Raw genomic sequence first — 23,790 nt, forward strand, 5'->3', positions numbered from 1 at the left:
AGGCGCGTAACCAACAAAATTACAATTGCCAGAATAATTTCAAATCTCTGATAGGAGCGAAACTTGAAGAAGAAGAATTATTTTTTGATTTTACACGAATTGTTTAAAAACTATAGTTATAAGAGATATACCAATTAAACCAAATAATGGTAAAAAAAATTAAATTTTCATAAAAAGAGATCACACAAATGCACACAAGAGATTTCTTTATTAAAAAAGGTTTGTACTAAGTTAGTGACATTTAAGGAGGACAAGAAAGAAGTCTTTCGTAAAGAGTAATGTAAGTAGGTCATTTTCGGTCATCCTCTGTAAGCGATTTTTTCTTATCGGCTAATCTTTTCATATACAAAAGCATCAGTAAGCATAGAAATGCCTAGCGAAATCTCAATCAGATTCTTTTCAGAGCCGACCCTGACAATAATATCTGTGAATATAGAACGTCTTTCATCTAAATAACAGTTACTGCATAATCTATTTTAAACGACTAAATGCAACGTGCCCTGTATACAAGAAACCCACAGGGACACAAATTATCGACGTCCATATTCCAGAATAATTGTAGATAGACTGGACCTTTCCAGTATGCTCGGCAGCCTTTGAGAAGATAAATGCAGGGAAACCCTCACGCTGGAACTAACAGATTAAACAGTAACTTTAAATATCACTTTAAATTTATCACTCCACAAAAACTAAATGGCCATAAGGTATGTGGCATTATAGTAGACTTCAATAGTTACAGTCATGTATGGGGATGTATACAGGATGACAGAAATGTAGACGATGTCTTAAGCTGAGCTGAAAATCACCATATATCGTTCAATTATGACAGTAAGATACCTCATACTTATACAGTAGAAGACAGTAACGTGAATATAACTTAGACTCACTCTTTGTGAGCAATATTATAGCAAATCAAAGTAACAAATCAGTATGTACACCCATCCCAAATACACAACATCGACCTATAATATACTAAACACCCAGCTATTTGACTACAGAAAATAAATTGTCGCTGCAGATAAATTTTAAGAAAGCAGACTGACCTAGTTTTATAAAGCTGTTAGAAGAAAAAGTGCAATATATAAGACCTGTGCCAGAGGAATATGAATACTTTGTAAAAGCTGCTTTCCCAGAAAATACTGTGCAACTTGAGAAATATTACAGTGTCTTTAAAAACTAAAAAGCGAAAGGAGAACAAATAACCTTTCAGATCATAGAAACCAATAGGGAGCGATGAAAAACATTAATGTACATGGAGAGAAATGACCAAAAGACCTGGTCACTTTTAAGGTGCTGACCTAATTGGTCACCAACTGCTTTAAAAGTGAAAAAATCATGGGCTCAACAAATTCTGGAAAGACAAAATCAAAGGTCAGTGGGGAGAGCAGACTGAGCAACTGTCAAGATCCTTTACCTTGGTGGAGACCAACAACGCTATCAATCTCTGTAAAAATGACAAAGCAGCTGACTTTGATGATATAAGAATGGAGCAAATAAAGAAATTTGGCACAATAAGGAGGTAATGGCTAGCAGAACTAATGAAAAATTACTCTAAATCTGATAAACTGACAAAAATTTGGAAAAAAGCCAAAGTCATAGCCTTATTGAAACCTGGAAAGAACATAGATGATCCCAAGGGGTGTAGACTAATATCGCTGCAGTGCCACCCATATATGGCCCTTGAACGAATGATCCAGAATAGGCTGACAGCTTCTATTAAATCTCTTATCACCCAAAAAGATGAATTTAGGCCTGAGAAAAGCAGCAACTCGCAAATACTTAAACTAATTTAATACAAAACATGGTTTAAAAAATCGTCAAATCACTGGGGCCGTTTTAATAGATCTTACAGCTAACTATGACATGGTTAACTATAAACTGCTTTTCGAGAAACTTTATAGCATTACCAAAGAGTTCAATCTTATGTGTTTAATAAATTATTTGTTCCAAAATCGCAGATTTTTCGTAGAAATACAAGGAAATAAGACACAAAAGAATGGGTTACCTTAACTCTATAAGCAAAATCACCTAAAACCAATCACCAAAACAAGTTTTTTATCTAAAATCCAGATAGCGTGAAAGAGAACACTTTTGAAACATTGCCCTACACCAAAATATTTGGGCGTAACTGTAGACTGAGACCCTACTTACATAAAATACTGTCATAACACAAAACAGAAAGTTGCTTTCAGAAACAATTTAATACGGAAACTAATAGATACTTCTTGAGAGGCGCAACTACAGACACTGAAAACTAGCTCTATGGCTTTATGTTACTCAGCAGCGGATTATGCTTACCCGGTATGTTACAGATCATGCCACGTCGGTCAGGTAGATAAATTTCTAAATGAAACTAATCTGAAACTGACTGTAATCAACAAGATCTACTGTTTGACCGGCATAGTACTGCCCAACATTAGACCGAAAGTAGCAGCTCGGAAGCAAAAACATAAAGCATCTACCTCACTACCGAAGATCTCACTAAACTAGTCCCAGAGAGTAGACTAAGTTTGTGGAGAGTTCAAGGTGACAACAGTAATAAGTGGGTAATGCCCTCTGAGAACCTTCAACCTGGACACAAAAAAGGAATGGAAGGTCCTCAATAGACTTCGTGCTGGGCTGACCAGATCCAGAGCCATCCAAATAAAATGGGGTTTCTTCAGTAAGTCGGCCCTATGCGACTGTAGATAACAGCAAACTACAGAACATCTGCTAGTCTGTCCTGTATGCCTAGCTACATGCTTAATGGAGGACCTGATTTGGGTGTACTAAATGCTTTTGATGTCGCCAATTTTTGCTAACAAATGTGTAGCAGTGCTATTTTTATTTTTGTCTTATCCTAATTTTATATATTGAAATAAATAAATAAAGTGACATTTAAGAAAATCAGATATTATTCTGATGTTGCTAAAAAGTAGGTTTTCATTTGTTTTTTATGTAAACTACAAGATGGTTTCATATTTAAAATAGCGAGTCTTAACTATCTTTTCTTGTTGACAAAAAAGTATATGAAATATAGTATACATCGGTTAAAGATATCTTTTGTTTTACGAAACTCTTTAATGCCAATTTTGATCAGATCCGTCTTTTAAACGAAAGAAGGGAGATTAAAATGTCGATTGGTATTCAAAATCGAGAAACTGTATTTACGTGATCCGTCAATTAGGCAAGTGAGCCGCTGTGTGTTTAAACATCAGCCACCAGCTCAGAAAGCACTGAAGCACTTAACTCCGTCTGTAGCTCTAAAAGCTTGTACCGGCCGAAGATTAGGCAGAGTCGGAAACTGAGCGACGACAGATCTGGCTGGGAACACGGAAAACGTTTTCTGGCTGCCTATAATTCTGGTGATTAGCGGTGCAGTGAAGATTACATTAGCAACCGCTACCATGGCATGCTCGATTTGGCAAGTCCTCGAGAACACGGCGTCTCCATTTTCTATTGAGGAGCTTTTAAACGCTCGACAGATTTTTGCAAGTGGTTTTGTCGAATAGAGTGCGGGTTTTTTAATATGACAGGAATCGCTGAAGGAACTTAATGGGATGGAGTTTTATACAGCGTGAGTCATGAGGAACTGTACATACTCACACTTCGTATGGGAGCCACTAAGGGGAATAACAAATGAAGATTAAAAAGTGTCTGATCCCATTGTTTAATAATATGGGGGGTGAGTTATGAATTTTGACTTAAATTTAACTAATCAACTGATTTACTTAATCTTGAAAAAATCAGGTAGAAAATCGTTGAAAAGTAGCTATTATTTTCAAAGTCTCTATAACTCTATGTATCTGTTGTTTTATGAACCCAAATTGGTGTGATAGATCTTATTTTTTGTTTTCTAGTATAGGCAATGGCCTAGTAAGTGTAAACTTTTCAAAGACTTCGGAAACCACTGAAAGACGACTAATTTTAGACGATTTTCTGGTTTTTTTCCTGGCTTAGGTATCATTGTTATCTGTGCTAATTTCCATTGTAATGAAAAATGAGCTAATCTCATTATACAGTTAAATAACTGTGTCAAGAATTAACAGCATTTCTCTGAGAGTTGCTGAAGTGTGTTTCCAGTAATAAGATCGTGTCCTGGACCACTTTTAGATCGATGCTGTGTTGTTTAATATTTTTTACCTCATATTTTGTGAATTTTTTTTCAGGAAGTTCTAGTTGAGTAGATTTTGCGAGTATTGAAATAATCTTTTATTCAGTTTGTAGTGAGTACTTTCCATTATTTGGCGCATAAACTCTTTTAAGGTCTGTCGCAATTGTGTCAGCTCTTTCTAGTGGACTTTTAGCCTTGTAGCCTTCCGTAACGAGTAGTCAGAGGCTTGGGTTTATCTATTTTTTGTATTACTAAAAAATTGCATCTTTTTTGCTATTATTAATTTTTTAGTTCTTTTTGTGCTTTATGAGGTATGTTTTACTCTGAGTAGATCTTGTTAATCGTCATTGTTTCTGATCCATCTTTTCTCAAATATTTTTTCATGTTTTTTATTTTAACAGTTTTATTCGTATGTGAATTTGTACGTAATGGTTGTGTTCGGTGCTGCTTACTGTACAAGTGTATTAAAATTTTCTACTACATGTTCGATCTGTTTATCCCTCTTTACTGGAATGTGTAAATTAATTTAATTGTTTACTTGACGTCTAAAATAACTCCAATTTAGTTTATTGTTGTGTAATATATAGCTACTTTCGGTTGTTGATATATTTTTAGATACGGTTATGATAATCGTATATGAAAATTTAGCCATATCTGTACTAGCGTCATCTAGCGAAAAAACTGTAAAGAAAGCAATCCCGAGCAGCTCAAGTTCTACCAGTCAAGATTCCATAAAATTCTCATTAAACAAAAATACAAGTCTACCTCATTTACACATGAGTGATAAACAGAACGAAAATACAAACAATCTAAAAACAAGACACTCAACTTGGAATACCCAATCGAAAAAAAAAAACAAATACAAACCCATTATTGAAAGCAACAAATCGTCTACTGCAAACACTATTTCTAGACAAGGTGTGAATATGTCACGCATAGGTGTTGATGTGAAACTCGATGATCTTCTAAAACTTTTGGGTGAGACGGTACCCGAAATTACTTTTAACTAAGTGGAATGGCATAGAACTGACATATACTCTACATATAAGATATCTTTTCTTTTCTATAAAACTAACGAAGTCTACAGACCTCATACCTGGATCAAAAAAACCGCAGCAGCTAGGAGATTTAACTTCAAAACAAATTTTCAGCACATAAAGAAGACGAAAGAAGAAATCTAGAAACTTCTACAAATTTTAATTAAAATAACCTAATTCGACAAGTATGTTTCTTGTAAATTTGCAGTGTATTTCAAATAGGTCAATGTGATCAATGCTTTTATGATATGAAGTTATATGTTTTCTAAGCACTATTAAACTGAAGAAAATGTAAAATTAATTAGCATCTCTGACTATCTTAGCTAATCTGTTTTGTAGAGTAAAGAAGAAACAAAGTGGAGTTGCAATTTATGTGAAAGAAAATCTTATATATTCTTCTCTTAATCTAAATGAATAATTATAATGTAGAGCAAAGTTCAGAGTTTTGTTCAATGTATTACCTTCAATAAAAACCAATATTTTAACTGTATACAGATCAGGTAAGGGTGACTTTGACTTATTTTTGGTGAATTTTGAGAATGTTATAACGTCCTTGCTTAGTAAAGCAGACAAACTGATTATAATTGCTGATTTTAATATGAATTTTAAAATTGAATATGACCCATCTTTTGATATCCACAACCTATTAATATCTTTTGGTCAAAAAGTAATTATAAACTTCTACAATTTTTTCTGAAAATATCTACAGGGCGTATTTGAACTAGTTTATAATTAATTATAATGCATACAACTCATGTATGTGTTAAGACATTAACATTTCATAGTTCAAATTTTAGTGTGTTAGTCATTAGTTTATTTTTGAGACAAGTTTTGTGAGTAAATTTAACATGGTGCTCATTTTTTCCATAAGTCCTTTCATCATATATTCTGTAACTCCGATAAGTCATTTGTCTGAGTGACCGTTGGAATATCTTGTTGGTTGGTATTTACTATTTGAGCGTATGCAGGTCTTTGTGTTGTACTTTTATTTGTTACAGACACTGGTAGTTATTGGTTTTGTAATTGATTCAGCGACTCTTTCTTTCTTTTAAAGTTGGAAATCTTGCTTCCTGCAGTTGTTTATGTACACTGCATTCTCTGTAATTCGGTGGGTAATTATTACAATCTTGTTTCATTGATTACAACAAGGCGTTTGATAACGTCAAGCATGACCAACTTTTAGAGATCTTGGAAGCTAAACAGTTAGACTCTTGCGATATAATAATAATATCTACTCTGTATTATGATCAGAAGCCAGTCGTACGCATCGAAAATAGCACAACAAATGAAATTCAAATTAAAAAAGGAGTTAGACAAGGTGTGTGCTGTCACCAATGCTATTTAATCTCTATTCGGAAGAAATTATGAAAAAAACATTGGAGGAAGAAGAGATTGGGATAAAAGTTAACGGCCAACCAACTAATAATATTAGATACGCAGATGATATGGTTTTGATGGCGGAGACAGTAGAAGAAGACCTGCAAGCCATTTTAAACAAGGTAGTCACAGCTAGTGAAGAGAAAGGGTTAACAATGAACGTCAAGAAGACGAAATTCATGATTATTTCAAAAAAAAAGATTGAATGCAAACCTGTACATTCACAATAACGAAATCGAATGGGTGCACAAATATAAATATTTGGGAACAAGCGTTAATAACAACAATGACATCACAGAAGAAATAAAAACTAGAATTGGAAAGGCTCGAGCTGCTTTTGTTAATATGAAGGACATTCTGGGAAGTCTTGACATTAACTTAAACCTGAAAATGAGATTGGTTAGATGCTACATCTTCTCGATACTGCTGTACGGAGTAGAGACTTGGACTTTAAACAAGAGCAATACCGAAAAACTAGAGGCCTTCGAAATGTGGATATACAGAAGAATTTTGAAAATACCTTGGACAGACAAAGTAACAAATAGTGTAGTTCTTCGAAGAATGAACAAAGAACGGGAGATGTTGATCACCATCAAGAGAAGAAAGTTGGAATATCTTGGTCATGTGATGAGAGGGAAAAGTACCGATTACTCCAGTTAATTATCCAAGGAAAGATTCAGGGCAAACGAAGCGTGGGGAGACAACGTATATCTTGGCTGCGCAATTTAAGACACTGGTTCCAGTGTACATCTAACCAATCATTTAGAGCAACAGCTTCAAAGATACGAATAGCAATGATGACTGCCAAACTCCGTAGCGGAGAGGGCACTTGAAGAAGAAAAACAATTTGTTTAAGTACAGTACACATTTTACTGGATCAGATCCAATTTTTCTAGGACATTCAGCTGTTAGGTGATTTAGAGAACGTTTTATTGATTTATATTGGTGATGGCAGAATTTTATTATCTTTGATATCTAGTAGATTGTCTTAATTATCTTTTTAGTCCTGGAGATTCGACAGAAATTTTTGCGATGAATAAATATTCTACATTGTAGATTTCTTTATTATTTTCTTGAATTGTTAAGTCCACAAAAGACAGTGGAAGGCACTGGTAGGAGTGTTTTTGTAGTTTCTTTTAGTGTATTAGTTATTTATAGAACGATATGTCCTTGGCTCCCTATTTTTTTTTAATTTCTTGTGTATCCATTGTGGGATGCATATATGATAAATCACTACTCTAAATGGTTTTTCTTACATTTTATAATATGTATGATATTCGGTTTTTTCTCATCAAGTGCTTTTACTATACTGACGTATATTTCATTTTTTGGACATGTACCTTTGACAGGGCGGAAAGAGGTTTAGACTCCTGACAGTCTTCTTCTTCTTAGGGTGCCTGTCCGTTCCGAACGTTGGCGATCATTCTGGCTATGATGACTTTGTTAGTTGCTATACCAAATAGCTGTGTTAAGATCTTTCTATACCATGCTCTCAGCAAGCCAGGATATTCTTCTTTGTCCTGGGGCCCTTTTTCCTTAAATTTTACCTTAAAAAATGCATTGAAGTAGCTCGTATCTGCCTTGATTTCTCATTATATGTCCCAAGTAGTGCAAGTTACGGCTCTTCACGATGTTGACCAAATCCGCAGTTGTGTTCATCCTCCCCAGTACTTCTTTATTGGTGACTTTGTCTGTCCATGGTATCTTCAGGATCCTTCTGTATAACCATAGCTCAAGGCAGTGCTAGCCGGTAAATTGGCAGGACGTCATCTAACACACTATTGCACACCTATAAAACATTCATTAGATCTATTATCGAATACAAGGCATGCATCTACGCCTCCCTTAAGCCATACGAAATCAATGCCATCACGGCTACTGAAAAAAATTCTCAGATTCTGCAGGAGGAAGAGCAGGCTCTATCCATCAGCACATATATACGTTCTGGCAAATATAACACCTATTTAGGACAGAATCCTATCCCTCAGCAGGAGGTATGTCCTTCGAACCATAGCAGGCTCGAATAACAGAGCAAAGCAAATATTAAAGACACCTTGCAATCGCCGAGGGCAAATACTAACCAGGTTTCCTCAAAGAAAAGTTCCGTTCCCTCCAGCTAAACTTCTTCACAACACTGGACACGAACTTCCTGATCAGTATTTTGAAATCTTAGAAACATTCCAAATTAAATATCGCAGTTAACAACTGCACGCCAAAAATGCTGATTAAGAGCAGTTTCTATTATATGGCTGGTAACCCCTGAAGTACCACCTTCGACATGTTTGGCATAGCTCACGTAAATTCCTCTTGTGCGTTTCTTAATATATTCACATCGTCCACATATACACCACCTTCTGAACCCCTGTTCCTTAGTAGTCCACTACTTCTCCACATTTAACTTCATTATCACGTTTTATCATACCTCCATTACTCCGAAAAAAAAAGGAGTACCCCTACCTTGAAGAAGCGAAAAGCTTAAACAAGGTTAAAACTCTGGTTCCTGTACCTTGACTTGCTCTTCATTCAGTGTTTAATGGTTGGTTTTAATGGTTGGGTTTTAACACGGGTAAGAAATATCGGTGGGGGTTTCTCTTCCTGTTTTTTGCCTCCTTGGTCTCTGCTTCTTCATTATTTAAGGCAATAAATTTATTTATTGTTGTGTCCAGCCAGCAGTACGGACTAGTTCTCGCACGTTTTTTATTTTGGACTATTCCTTGCGCCATTCTTCAAATAATTTCTTCAACGTAAAGTTATAGAATGACTACTAAATAGAACAATCTGTTTAGCTTAATATATTCACTATTTAAAAATTAATATTATGTTTTTATAGTATATGTTATTTTTATTGAGTGGCATCTCGCAGATACTACAGAGTAAGGGTAAGACTTGGCAGGAAGCAACACAGATGGCATCCAATAGGAAGGAATGGAGAAAGTTCGTTAAGAGCTAGGACACCTCAGAAGACCGTCAAATAGTGTAATGTAATGAATTGTAATTTAAACGGCCCAACACCGAAAGGTACAAATGGGTCTACTGATTAAGTAAGTAAGTAAGTTATTTTTATTTATTTGTTACAGATAATGGACTGATCAAATGTGAAAAGGCGTGGTGTGACAATAACAATTTACATAATCCTTTAGGTGAGTACAGACATTATATTCTTATAATGTTTTATCATTATTATTAATTTGATGTGAGCTAAACCAGCGGAAGAACTTTGATTAGTAATGAGTGTTAAGATTAAGTGAAGGATGAGCTTCAAAAGCTTGGGGATTTGAGGAAACGTTTAGTTTCTTCAAAGAGGGAAGGGGAACTCCTACCTTTGAGCGAGTTTTTAGTGAATAAGTTAATCGAATTATGTAAACTCTCCCTAGTGACCCAACAAGTAATATTCAAAATAAATCTAATGCCTTAATAAAACGCCTTTGGCAAAAGAAACAAATAAATTCAAACACTAAAAAGAAACTCTCATCCTATAAATGTGTTGTTGCAAAATTCTGCACCCTTCCTAAAATCCATTAATTTACCTTAAGTATGAGACCTATAGTTTCCTCCATAGGCTCACCAACTAAACATATTGCGAGCTTTCTCACTAATATTTTAATTGAAGCTTATGATTCGAATAATGATTACTACATCAGAGACTCTTTCCAAGTTGTCAAGTTGTTTAACAGAACTGTCTTACCACATAATTATGTTCTCGTCAGTCTGGATGTGGTCTCTGAAGTAATGTTTACTTAAATGCCATTCTATGGTCTACTCATAAACACTTGGATAAAATTTCTGCAGTATGTGACATTGATTATGGTATGTTTATTGAGATGATAGATTTCTTGTTTACTTCCACTTGTTTTTCTTTTAAGAACAAATATAAACAAATTTTTGCCACTCCTATAGGAACTAATATCTCCCCAATTCTGGCTACATATTAAGTAATGGGCGATCTGTTGGATATTGTTCTCCAGGTTGTTCCTTTAACGTTCCTTTTATAAAAAATATTATGTGCTGTCCACTAGGTTTAGAGACTGAGTTTTTAGACATTTTCAATAGGTATGACCCCACATTCAATTTATTCTTGAAAACGAGGATCAAAATTACAATGTTTACTAGAGAACTAGATAACATCAATAAAATTGATTGGTATAGAAAAACGTGTAACTCTGGGAGATACCTCAACGACCATTCTTACCACAAGTCAAGCATGAAAGTTAGTCTAGTGAAACAAATGACTACAAGAGTTTGTGAACTGGCTGACCCTGTTTTTGGAAAGAAGAATCTCAACATTCTTTTACAATTATTCCATTAATATAGATAATTCTTACCCGAAATCCTTACTCAGAAGAATTATCTTCAACACATCCTCTGTTATACTTAACACACAAGAAAACCCTTCCCAAAGTACGGGTGCTATAAAAGTTAGCTCTGAATCCCATTAACCCACATATGATTTTTTTAAAATCTTTTGTATCACTTTCATTTATTGAGGATGTCACTCATTTTTGATGTGATGTCACACCACAAAATTGTTGCTCGATACTTACCAATTGTAAAAATTGCTTATAAAAGCACTCTAGATGTGTAATCTTTGTACAAGTCATTGAAAGACAAAGTATCAAACTCAGATAAAAGTGATGTATACAAATTTAGTTGTTTAGGCTGTAAAGCTTCTTATAGAGGTCACAAATTCCAAAAAGTTTCCAGCTGTTTGACTCTTCACAAGAGTGACATTAGATTACACGCTGATAGATGTTGCCTAGCCACACAAGAGGGCACTCTTTCGGTTTTCCGAATGTAAAAATCCTATCCACGGAGAGTAATTATTCAAAAATATTGTTTCTCGAGATGACATTCATTTTTCAAGAGATAAACTATTAATAAAAAGACAGATACCTACAATTTAATCATCTAATACCTACTCATTATTGTTACCTTCAGATAACTACAAATCTATTAATAAAGACAATTCATCGTCAATTATATAAGTTTTATTATATATCGCTCCTTAAATACAAAAGCACCACAAGTCAAAATAAGCAAATTGTACAGGAGAGGCATTTACAAAAATAATTTGGATTACTTTATGATTTTTGTATAAACTATGTTTATTAGGTAGATTTTTTTGGTATCAAAAGATGCGTAATTAAATAGCCTATATATTAATAAAGCAATCTTAACCATAGCTCGAATGGACTGTCGAAAAAATGCAAATAAGTTAGTTTTGTATATAGACTTTGTCGTCGAGAACATTAAAATTTTAAAAATTAAACCACCATAATTAGGAAAATTTGAGTTTTATTTTCAGTTGTCAACCTTACAAAATGTCAATTTATTAAAAAAAAGGCACATACTAACTTACTACATACTAAACTTGCTAAGGGAAAACAAATAATTGTTAATTTTATCATGAGATCATCAATTAAGTCTTTAATATTACCTATAGTAGTAGATAAGAGGAATAAATTTACGTTAAAAACAAAATTTAACCTTTTAAGCAAAAACCTTTAAGAGAAACAGAGGTAACTTTATCTTAAAATAGTATTATTAGCAGTTATAGTCTTATAAAATAAGGCACTAAGGAGAAAGACACCTTCAAAATAATCATTTCCATGATCTACACTAATCACAACCGTATGAAGCACATAAACGTGGTTCTTACAAAAATATTTTTATAAAACGTTTTCTTAAAACTACATTGAGCGTAATGCTCGTAAAGAACAAAAAAAACTTAACGAAAACATTAAAAATCAGTTAACAACAGTAACTTGTGCACTAATTTAGAGATTATCATAAAAAGATTCATAAAATCTTGGCACTACGTTTTTTTGGATTAGCTTTAGAATGCCTTGCTTCTTTGCTTCAGGAACTGTAAATTTTTCAGTGTAAAGTTGGTTTAGAGTAAAATTATTATCAGGCACTGCCGTTGACTTCGTGCGGCGTGTTCTCAACGTAAATACCGACCTGAACTCTTCCTCTTCGTAGGAACTTTTAAAGAAAAATATGCCATTGCTTACTTTATCCGCCTTCAGAATCTTTATATCGGTCCATTTGAATTTATTGCCATCATCATCTATATTGTAGTTTCCTGTACACAGAGGTTTGAGGTCAAAAAAATTCTCATGTGTCAGTTCTTCAACAGTATAAGGCTTTCCAGTTTTCTTTGCTGTTTTAATCAGAGTGATATACTGGTCTGGAACGTAAATTGGAAATGATTTCAATGCTCTAGTAATGTTACGTTGGATGACAGAATGAACAGAGTCTCCTTCGTTTTGGGTGTGCCCTTTTATTAGGCACTTATGAGTAATACTCTTGATGTTTGGCAATTCTTGAGTTGCGTATTGGTACATTGCCAGCATGAATTTGTTCTTTTGTTGGCCACAGCAATTATCGCTATAGAAAGTGACATCACAAGGTTCCGTGACATTGTCATTCAATTTTCTAAGATACATTAGAACACAGGAGCCAATTTCATTAATACCTCGGGCTCCTTCTCCCTCGTGCCATACAAAACAAGTTGTGTCCTTTGTACCGAGCTCGGTTACTGTGAAATTAAGTAGATTTAATTTAGACGTATAATAGAAGCTCGACACATCACCCCGTGGACAAGGCATCGCCGCTTGGAGGTCGTACACAGCCACTACGAAGGTATTACTCACAAGCTCTTTATCTCTATCTTTTTCAGCTCTAGCGAGAGTCTTTTGCTTCAGGTGCTCGTCGTAAGTTTCTTATATTAACGATTTATCTTCAGCGTTTTGGTAAGCCATGCAATCTTCGCATTGATCCTTCTTGATGAAGTATCTGCCAGAAAGATAAGTTAAAATCATGTATAAATATGTTGTAGTATACTTGATATGAAACGTGTCGTCTACCTTCAGATTCACATTTGTCTACGTAATGTCGATGTAGTGCCGCGACTGTTAACCCGCCCTCAATATACTCCCGAGTCGATCGCGATTAACAGTAATGACTTTCTATGCGGGGTATTGAATTGATGTGTGCTTTGACACCATCGGTCAGCTCTGAGTCTAGTGTCTTATGGTTGTTATGTTTTCCCCTGTTATCTTTAAAGTGCACACCAGTTTCGGACTGTTTTTTGACAACGGTTCTGATCATAGTATCTGAGATTGCAAGGGTATTCATGAAGAATACTTTACATACCCAAGTTTTTTATTATTCCGAGTCAGATAAAATGAGTGATTGTAATTTTTGCGACTGCTACCTTCACGAACGTATCTATATTTTGGTTCTACCTTGGTCATGTGATCGTGAATAAACTGTCGTTGGATTTCCAGATCACCGCACTCCCAGAACCTTTCAAAGATGTGTATTCTTTCTTCAAACGTAAACTCTGTAGAACATTTTAATTTACATTTATCGAAACATACAGGACCCATTTTTTTGGCATCATAAACTTTCTTAGTGTGAATATCTTCGTTGTTTTCAACGGAGTTCAGAATTTCTAAAGATAACTGACTGTCCGGTAGAGAGCTAATGCCATTAGCATCATATTCATGATAAATAATATTGTCAGTCTGAATGTCAATTGAATCCAGTTCACTAGGTCGTATTGTTGAAGAAGATTGCTGTTCATCTCGAGGGTCATTTATTGGTGGTATCATGTCCAAAATACGTTGCGCTCTTCTTGCCATTCTGAAAATAAAAATTAATTATAAGTACCTACCTGTATCAAACAACTTACTTTCTCGTAAATAGGCGTTATAATGTATCTATATGGGTAAGTAAAATTTAATTGGTTTTAAAATTTCTAAATTATTTTGTTTAACCCATAAGATTACTCCAAAAACTACAAAAACTTTCCGATAAAACAACAGTAAAACTAAAAATTGCTTTTTAATATATAAAATAAAATCTATTTAGAGATCACTTTCAAATACAAAGATACCATATTTCGAAATATGTAACTTTAGAATAAAGAAATAAGAAAATAATTCCAATTATTTTTTGCAAAACTAACATAATTCAAAATATGGTAGTATTGCATACAAAAATAAGCGAGAATATGAAATTTATAAACGAAAAACTAACCTATTTTAAAATATTGTACTATTGCACATAAAAATGATAAGATACTTACGTGTATGTGATCTGCAATACGAATGTATTTTTGAATGTGGCACTTTTGAATATATAATTTCACCTGTCTTTTAGCAGTTTTTTGGAATGTGTTAGTTTTTCATAAAAAATGCGTGCACTCGTGCCGAATGTCTGATGGCAACTGAGGATGTGGTAGTTTTGCACGGAACTCAGTTACAGAAACGGTACAAAACAAAACTTAACGTATGTGGGTTTACGGGTGCTTTTGATCATAAAACGACGGCTGGTTGAGCGAAATATTAAAGTTTCATCGGTTAAGATGCATTTTATGCAAAAAAATCAGTTTTGATATTTTTTGGAATGTGTGACTTTTGTATTTAAGGAGCGATATGTGATATATAATATCGCTTTTACTTCATAAAATAAGTCTTCACTTCTTCTTTTTCAGAAAATCCAGCTCCTATTAGGTATACTATTATATTAATTTGATATATGTTATCATTTTAAGACTAACATCTAACGTTCTGCCGGTTTAAGTTAATAATTATGAATTCACAACCAATTGTTTTGTTTCTAGTTAAGTGTACGTATAACCTATAATTTTTATAGAAATGACTACATTTTCTGTGATGATTTTACAACATAATTTTACTTAAATGTTTGTTTGTTAAATTTTTTTTTTAAATACGTTTTTGTGAAAAAAACGTTTTTTAAAACAAACAATTTTTTGGATAGTTTTCGCTATTATTTGTAGGAACCACATAAGTTTCACTAAAATCCTAATCTTTACTAATCATATCTTCATAGGTAAAATCGCTTACAAATAAATTTTAATTTTAGGAAAAACCCAAAACCGTATTTTAATTTTCAATGGTAATTGTTTCGTAAAACTCTTATACCTATATTTGTCCTTTCAAATCTATGGAAGATTAACAGTTCTTGAAATCACTTTAAACAATATGACGCACTTTTCCTTTATATCCTTTAAAAGATTTTTCTAAATTTAATAATCCAGAATCATAACAATATATATATATATATATATATATATATATATATATATATATATATATATATATATATATATATATATTAACGTTTGTAGTTAACGTAAAGGGTACAAATGATGGTGATTTACATGGGTAAAATATATATTTTAATTATGTTATACTTACTGTCAGGTATATCCTAAACACTATTAATTTTTTGATGCAGATAGCAGTATAATAAAATGCGAAAAGACTTACGAAATGTGCGAAGGATGCGGCCACAAAATCCACGATAGGTACCTGATGCGAGTAGCAGAATCAAGCTGGCACGAACATTGTCTCTGCTGTTCGATATGTGGAGTACTGCTGTCCCATTCGTGTTACACTAGGAATACCAAACTTTATTGCAAGGCTGATTATGATAGGTAAGCATAGGCATAAGCAAGATATTTTTTAACCGGCTCTAATGTAGATAATCTACGACTGTTTTTGAGCAATTAGTAGTATCCATAAATCAACAGCGTGAGTCATAATAATCCACTAGTGAGATATTCTCTTAACTCTCCGGGTTCCTACTATAATTCGGTATAAAAATAGTGTGTATCAAATTCTTGAAAATTTGAATCCGATAAATACATTTAATTGACTTGGAAATGTTAAAAAGATTTTCGGAAAACTGGAAAGGAATATATCATTAAAATATTTTAGAATTATTAAATTGGCAAAGCACCACAGTCTACATTACGGAAAAGATTCTTGGAATTTACTGTACACTTTTTAGAAACCGGATATCAAGATGGTTCTATATAAGCCTCTTGTATATACAAATATGTATAACTCTGAAGGACGTTTTTAATTTGTAAGAAGTAACACATTACTGTTATTTCAAGTTGTTTTTCTTTATCTTATCTCGATGTGAATTTGAGACATTGAAGGATTAAAGGTAGTACAAGGGTATATAACTATATAAGGGATATATGCAGAAGTATATAAGAGATAGTAAAAAGGTTGTAGAATTGGATAAACCTTAATCAATAACCAAGCACCATGTTATAGAGAACATATTTCATTTATTTGCGAGAGTTATCTTTTAAATACCGATCAAACATTTAGGAACATTTTATCACAAAACAGACGATATATAAAGAGATTAAGTAGTTTACGTTCAAATTCATCATCAATATAATTGGCTCGATGATCCTCAGAGGATCTTGGCTTGCTCGTAGATAAATCTTAAGGTCTTCCTCTATATCGTAAATCCATCTTCTGCGCTGTTGTTCTCTACTTTTTCTGCCTTCTGAGTTTAAAAATATCAATCTTTTTGTGTCCTTGTTATTTGACATCCTAGCAATGTATCCAGCTCAGCTTGCTGTACTTGAAATATTTCACTGTATCTGGATATATTTATAGCTGGTATAATTAAGTTATATCTTCGACGTCATAGCCCATTTTCATTTGGGGCCCCAAAAATCCTTTGAAGTATTTTTCTTTCAAGGATACCAAGTAATCTGTCGTATTTTTGGACTCCATATATCAATATATATGCTTATTAAGGTTGATCACCCTTTTTATGGAGCGGGCATATTATTCCCTTTAGCCACTCCTCTGGTATCAATTAATTCTGCAGTATAAGTGCTAGATATATAAGATCTAAGATATATAGGATCTATACATCCTTAATGTCAGACAGCTAATCGAAAAAACTCGTGAATTCAATAATCCTATGCTTATGTGCTTTGTGGATTACACAAAGACCTTCGATAAAGTCAAATGGCAGCAGCTATGGTTCCTATTAGCGGAAATGGGAACACCCCACCACTTAATTCAACTAATCAGAAGTCTATATGAAAATAATAAGTGCACAGTAAAAATAAACAACACCTATTCCGATCATTTCAGAACAGAGGCAGGTGTCAGGCAGGGATGCATAATCTCGCCAACTCTGTTTAATATCTACAGCGAACATATTATGCGAAGATACTAGACGGATGGAAGGGCGGAATATCAGTAGGAGGTCAAAAAATCAATAACTTGAGATATGCAGATGACACTTTAATAATTGCGGCAAATCAAGAAGAAATGGAAGACATAATGAGACATCTGGAGGAAAAAAGCAAAACATATGGACTACAGCTAAATAGGAGTACGACAAAGATCATAGTAATGATAGTAAACAGAGCTCGGAATAATCTTCAACACATTAAAAAAATTGGGGGCTTTGAAGTAGTAAATAGTTTCATATACCTGGGTTCCTAATAACAAATGACGGAGGGTGTGACAGAGAGATACGTAGAAGGTTGACTATTGCCAGAACAGCTATGATGAAACTGGTAGCAATTTGGAAAAATTCTAGCATAACAATACATACAAAACTAAGGCTGGTAAGGGCGCTCATTTTTCCCATAGCGACATATGCATCCGAAACGTGGACCTTAAAGAAAGCGGATAAAAATAAACTGGACGCTTTTAAAATGTGGGTATACCGCCGCATGTTGAGAATATCCTGGATTGATCATCGCACTAACGTATCGATATTAGAACAACTTAATGTAAAGAATAGATTGCTTAAACAAATACAACAGAGATATTTGCAGTATTTTGGACACATTGCTAGAAGAACAGGCACGATGGAAAAACTGATAGTCGAGGGTAGAGTTGAAGGAAAGGGACCTAGGGGAAGATCTCCAAACCGTTGGGTAGATCAAACAAAAATACTGATTAACCAAGGGTTACACGAAGCCAAACAACTAGCCCAGGACAGAGAAGGATGGACAGAAATCGTGCAAAAACCGTAAAGGCCTGATGGTGTCACCATACCCCAAAAGGGATTAGGACCGAGGAAGAGGAGGAGAATAAGTGCTATTAGTTTATGAATTGTTGCCAAAAGTTTGTCACCACCTTCCTTGTACATTTTTGAACAGATTTTTTTGATTCACAAGGCTTTTATTTTTAAGTTTATTTATTATTTTTAAGTTTGTGAATGGCATTTGACACTTCTTCTCTTGCTGGTCTTCTTCTTCTTAGCCTTCTGTCGTCCATATTTGGACATAGGCCTCTCCCAACTTCTTCCATCGGTCTCTATCCTAACATATTTCCAATTTGTTCCGGCTATTCTTTTAATATCACCAACCCATCTCATCTGTGGTCTTCCTCTTGGTCGTTTACTTTCGTAAGGTCTCCAATGTTGTATTGTAGTATTCCAACGTTTGTCTTTTTGTCTAGCAGTGTGGCCCGCGAAGCTCCATTTAAGTTTGGCAATTTTTGTTGCTATGTTGCTCTCTTGCTGGTGCTTCAGTGCTTCAACTGTATATTATTTAACGTTTTCTGTTCATTACGGTTTTCCTCTCTTCTGAGGCGTCTTTACTCTCTTTTTTTCTCCGTACGTAACCTGCTTTAAGAGTTTTTTGATATTGTATCGTGTTTAAGATAAAACGAGTGGTTCTAATTATTAAGTCCTGTTCTGAAACTTTCAAGTAAAGAAATCCATCTTTCCTTGTTCTTATAAAGTTTGACAATTACAAGTAGTAGTGACAGTGCCTTCAATCAATTTACTTTATTGAAAAAGTTAGTGGATAAATTGAACAAGTACGGTTTGAAGATAAGAAAAACAAAGGAAAAGGCAAAAATAGCAGTAGGGTGTATAGAACAAGATTTACGCAAATATGGAAAGCTAAAACCTTTTCAAAATGTAGCCAGAAAGATTTGTTATATATACCCTACATATATGCTTTTGTCCAAAAGATCTGAACTTCTAAGAAAGAATATTATCCGTTTCGGAGCTACTTTTGTTAGCTAATCAGGTTCTAAAAAGACATGTTCCATGTATTTAGTGCGTTGACGAACAATTACTCTGATATGTTCAACCATTTTCTCTACATTTTCGCAGAATCTGCATGATGTTTTATCCACTTTGCCCGCCCATTTTACAGAGATAATAACCGAGTGAGCAGTGTTTAGTGAAAACGTCTGGCAATTACTCAAATTACCTATTGGGTTGTCACTTTTCTGAAGTACTGCGAGTATTTTTGCATTGCGAGGAAAAAGTTACAAGTTGTTTGTTTGCATTTGACCTGGAATGTTTTCCCAGCAGTCTGTACCAAGTTCATTTTCTTTTTTCTGATATTCTTTACATCAAGGCTCTTTTGGAATAAGGTAAAATAGTTTTGTAGGATAAAAGAAGCACTATAATATTTATAGTTATCTATGACCAATATATCATTTTAGGTTCCATACTTAATGTCTTGTCACACGGCCTATGGCAAGTCAAAAGAACCCTTGTTACGTGGATAGTGATATTTGCTAGGTGTACATTCCAAGTTATCTATCAAGGATAATTCTGAGATTCGTAACCATTTCTGAATTCTGAATCTGAATTAAGAAGATAATTTATGTTCTTTACTTTTTTACTATTAAAGTTATTTAGTTCTCAATAAATTATACTATAAATTTCATGTGTGTGAGGTAAATGCTAGATGATGGGACACCAATGAAAAATTAAAGTAAATGTCCAAAAGACAGAGAACATCTCTTCAACTGAAACTGTTACAAGAGAAAAATAAATTAAAGAATAGTTGTGACAAGTTAATAAATAAGGCATTACAATTGCGAAAAGGACAAATGAGCAGATGTGACAAATAAACGATCATCTGTTAGAGTAAAAAGCTCATCCTGAATACATTTTTCTCTGAATCTGCCACAAAAGCAATTTTTAATATCCGGCTACAAAATAACGCAGGAATTGAAGAAAAGAAAAAGCGAAAGAAAAATCATTTGCTATTTCCATAAAATACAACAAAAAGAGAAAATCGAAACGGCGAGGCTTTTTTGAAAAGAAAAACGCGGAAAACTCTATTCTTTATTACAATCGACTAGGGAGCTTTCTATATACACGCTACGCCGTTCGCTCTCCCCTTTACCCCCTTTTTGCTCGCGATATGAGTTCGGAAAAGCGTTGAAGCGGATCCAATAAAGGCCTTCTATGGCCTTTAAGGGATCTCCGAGATAAATCGGGGGATGCGGATGTTGCCTCGCGGTGTGTATATACATTGTATATATTGTATAGACTTTCTGGCATTATGGCTTGTTATAAAATGAAAAATTTTGTCCCGGTAGGTTTTTTTGGTGCTTCAATTCATCTAGTTACAATGTCAATGCTTGTTTTATTGCTAGATATTATATTTACAGAGTTTGTATGTATTGTTTGACAATGTATTAAAATACGTAAACAATTTGAGCACACTTATATTTATAATAATCATGAATAGAATAATTGGAAGAATTATGGGCAAAAACCAGATAAATATAGAAACAGTATCTGTGTACAAAAACAATGAATATGTTTAACAATTTATATAAAATACAGGGCACATCATGAAATTATGAATAAAGGTAATTGACAGACTAATACGTAAGTAAACGGAAATAGGTACTCGAAAACCAGTTTGAATTTATACAACCCAGATCAACAGTACAGCCAGATCAAGAGATGTAGTATTCATTAGGAATAAAAATTTTATTTTTACTAAATATTTAACAAAGTATCTAAAATGCTTATTTAAAGGAGTTACTTTTACATTCTTCTTCTTCTTTAAGTTCCATCTTCTATCGAAGGTTGGAATTTAAATCAGATCTACCCATATGCGTCAAAAGGAAAATCTTTAACCAATGTGTGTTACCAATACTCACATATGGAGCGGAAACATTAACACTCACAAAAAAGGTAGTTAATAAGATTCGCGTGACTCAGATGGCTATGAAGCGACAGATGTTGGGTGTCTCTCTGAGAGACCGAATCCCAAACGAAGAAATACGTCGTATAACAAAAACAACAAACGTCATCGAAAAAATCGCGCCGTTAAAATGGAAATGGGCAAGACACGTCGCCAGATTATCAGACAACTGATGGGCAAGACGTATCTTAGAGTGGAGACCAAGACAAGAAAGAATAGGGAGCAGAGGACGCCCACCAATTAGGTGGACTGACGACCTGAAGCGTGTTAGCTATAACTGGATGGAAGCCGCACAAGACACAGACAGGTGGAAAGATCTGGGGGAGACCTATGTCGAGTAGTGGACGGATACAGGTTGATAATGATGATGAATAATTATTTCTAGGTTTTCAGTGAGAATTTTACATGATTTACTCAAAAAGTTTTTACTTCATACTAAGTTTTTTAAAATAGAAAGTGTTCTAATTATTAATGATAAAATAATTTTTATTTTATCATTTTTTTTATTAGTTTTTCTTTATTTATTGCATGTCGTACATAATTGGACCATATTTTAGGTATGATGTTTGCATCATCTGCTTGAATCAGCTCTATTGTGCTAACACTGAATGTTTGCTTTTTATTGAGAGTTTTGGATACGTTGTATTGACACATTGCCTTTTATAATTCGCGAGGAACCGCAAAAAGGGCGATGCCTGGTGGTAGATTTCAAAAGCATTCACTTTGGGAAAACCTTGAAATTGTCATTAATTTGTATACATATTAGCGACCGGTTTATATTGTAATTAACAATGACTTCGTTTTCAAAAAACTATTGCAGTGTTCATCAATGTTCATCCTATTATAATTCACAAAAAAAAACTTCCATACATAAGTTTCCGCTGCACGAGAATATGAAAAAAGTTTGGCAATGCATTTTACGAATTGGCAAACCTATAACCAAGTACATGACTGTGTGCAGTTTACATTTTACTGAGAACGATTACTTTCCAAGTGTTGATTAAATATTTATATTACATTTACTTCTATTTGTATTCGGGTTTGGGAGACAATTGCCGTATGTATAAACTGGAATCACAAACAAATAAACTGTGAAGAACGTACTCCAACTTTTCGCCAACTTCGCCAAATGACAAAATGATTTGTTTTCCCGAAGTGATCGTCCATCTTTGAAATCTTGAGCGCCCCCTGTCAGAATTGGCTATCGCGAATACGAGTACAGTTTCAGTTGAAACACAATGAACAAATAATTAGAGATGACAGCCTGTAAACTCCGAAAATAATTTGGCGTTATATTTATTTTTTTCTTTTTTCTTTTCTAGGATATTTGGAGTGAAGTGTTCGAGATGTGGAGACCGATTACTTCCTCACGAAATGGTGATGAGGGCCCAACAGCACGTATTCCACTTACCTTGTTTCGCCTGTGTAGCTTGCGGTCAACCTCTCCAGAAAGGAGAACAGTTCGTTCTTAGAGCTGGGCAGCTATTTTGTAGAGGAGACTTTGAGAAGGAGCTGTATCTTTTACAACAGGCTAGTTCGGGAGACGATGATCTGCTGGATGAAAATAGGTAAGATATTTATCAATATAAGTATTATGCAAATTAGCAAATAAGGAAAACTCAGAATCCTAGATGTTGAAGTTGGTTTAATAAGAAAAAAAAAATAATAAATACGTTAAACCTTTTTCCAAATAATTATAATAACAAAAGGAAATAAAAACAATCACACTTACCTTATAGTCTTTTGGTAGACCTGTCAGAATGATTTATTCATTATCCAAGTGAAGGAAACCTTTAAGAAAAATAAGAAAATACAATGTTATTACTTACTTTTCTTCTTCTTATAGTGCCATGCACCTATAGTACGTTGGCGAATTATCTTAAGGCCAGACGTCTGTCTTTTGCGGCATGCAAAAGATCGCCAGTGTTATTTATGCCTGTCCAGTTCTTTATGTTCCGTAGCCACGACATTTGTTTGCGACCTACTCCCCTCTTGCCTTCAATCTTTCCCTGGATGATTAGTTGAGTGATTGCGTACTTTTTTCCTATCAGAATATGGCCGAAGTATCCAATTTTTCGTACCTTGACCAAATTGAGTAGTTCTCTCTCAGTATTTGCCTTTCTTAAGACTTTCTCGTTTCTCACCCTATCTGTCCATGATATGCGGAACACTATTCGCAACATTTCGAAGGCCTCCAACTTATTAATGGAAGGTACTATTAACGTTCATGTTTCCATGCCGTATAACAATATGGACCATACATAGCATTTAACCATCCTGTAGCGGAGATTGAAGGAAAGATTGCGGTTACATAGTAGCGGTTTAAATTTGATAAAAGCTTGTCTTGCTTGTTCGGTACGGCATTTTATTTCTTATTGAGGATCCCATTGGTCATTCATCATCATTCCCAAGTATTTAAATGTTTTCACTTGATCGATTGGAGCATTATCTACTTGCAGTTGTATTCTTAAAAGTGCGTTTTTTCTTATTGCCATGCATTTAGTTTTTCCAGC

The 23,790-nt window shown here is 34.2% G+C and overlaps 1 protein-coding gene across 3 annotated transcripts in view; it reads left to right on the forward strand.

Moving 5' to 3' along the window:
- LOC140450290 (LIM/homeobox protein LMX-1.2-like) overlaps positions 1-23,790 on the forward strand; it is a 62,582-nt gene that overhangs the window by 16,630 nt on the left and 22,162 nt on the right. For all 3 annotated transcript variants that reach the window (XM_072543831.1, XM_072543833.1, XM_072543832.1), the window contains exons 2-4: positions 9,585-9,647; positions 15,775-15,973; positions 22,600-22,845. In XM_072543831.1, the coding sequence (XP_072399932.1) occupies positions 9,585-9,647; positions 15,775-15,973; positions 22,600-22,845 (508 nt within the window). The remainder of the gene's footprint in view (positions 1-9,584; positions 9,648-15,774; positions 15,974-22,599; positions 22,846-23,790) is intronic.

The sequence above is a fragment of the Diabrotica undecimpunctata genome, chromosome 9 (assembly GCF_040954645.1).
Source record: "Diabrotica undecimpunctata isolate CICGRU chromosome 9, icDiaUnde3, whole genome shotgun sequence".
Classification (NCBI taxonomy): domain Eukaryota; kingdom Metazoa; phylum Arthropoda; class Insecta; order Coleoptera; family Chrysomelidae; genus Diabrotica; species Diabrotica undecimpunctata.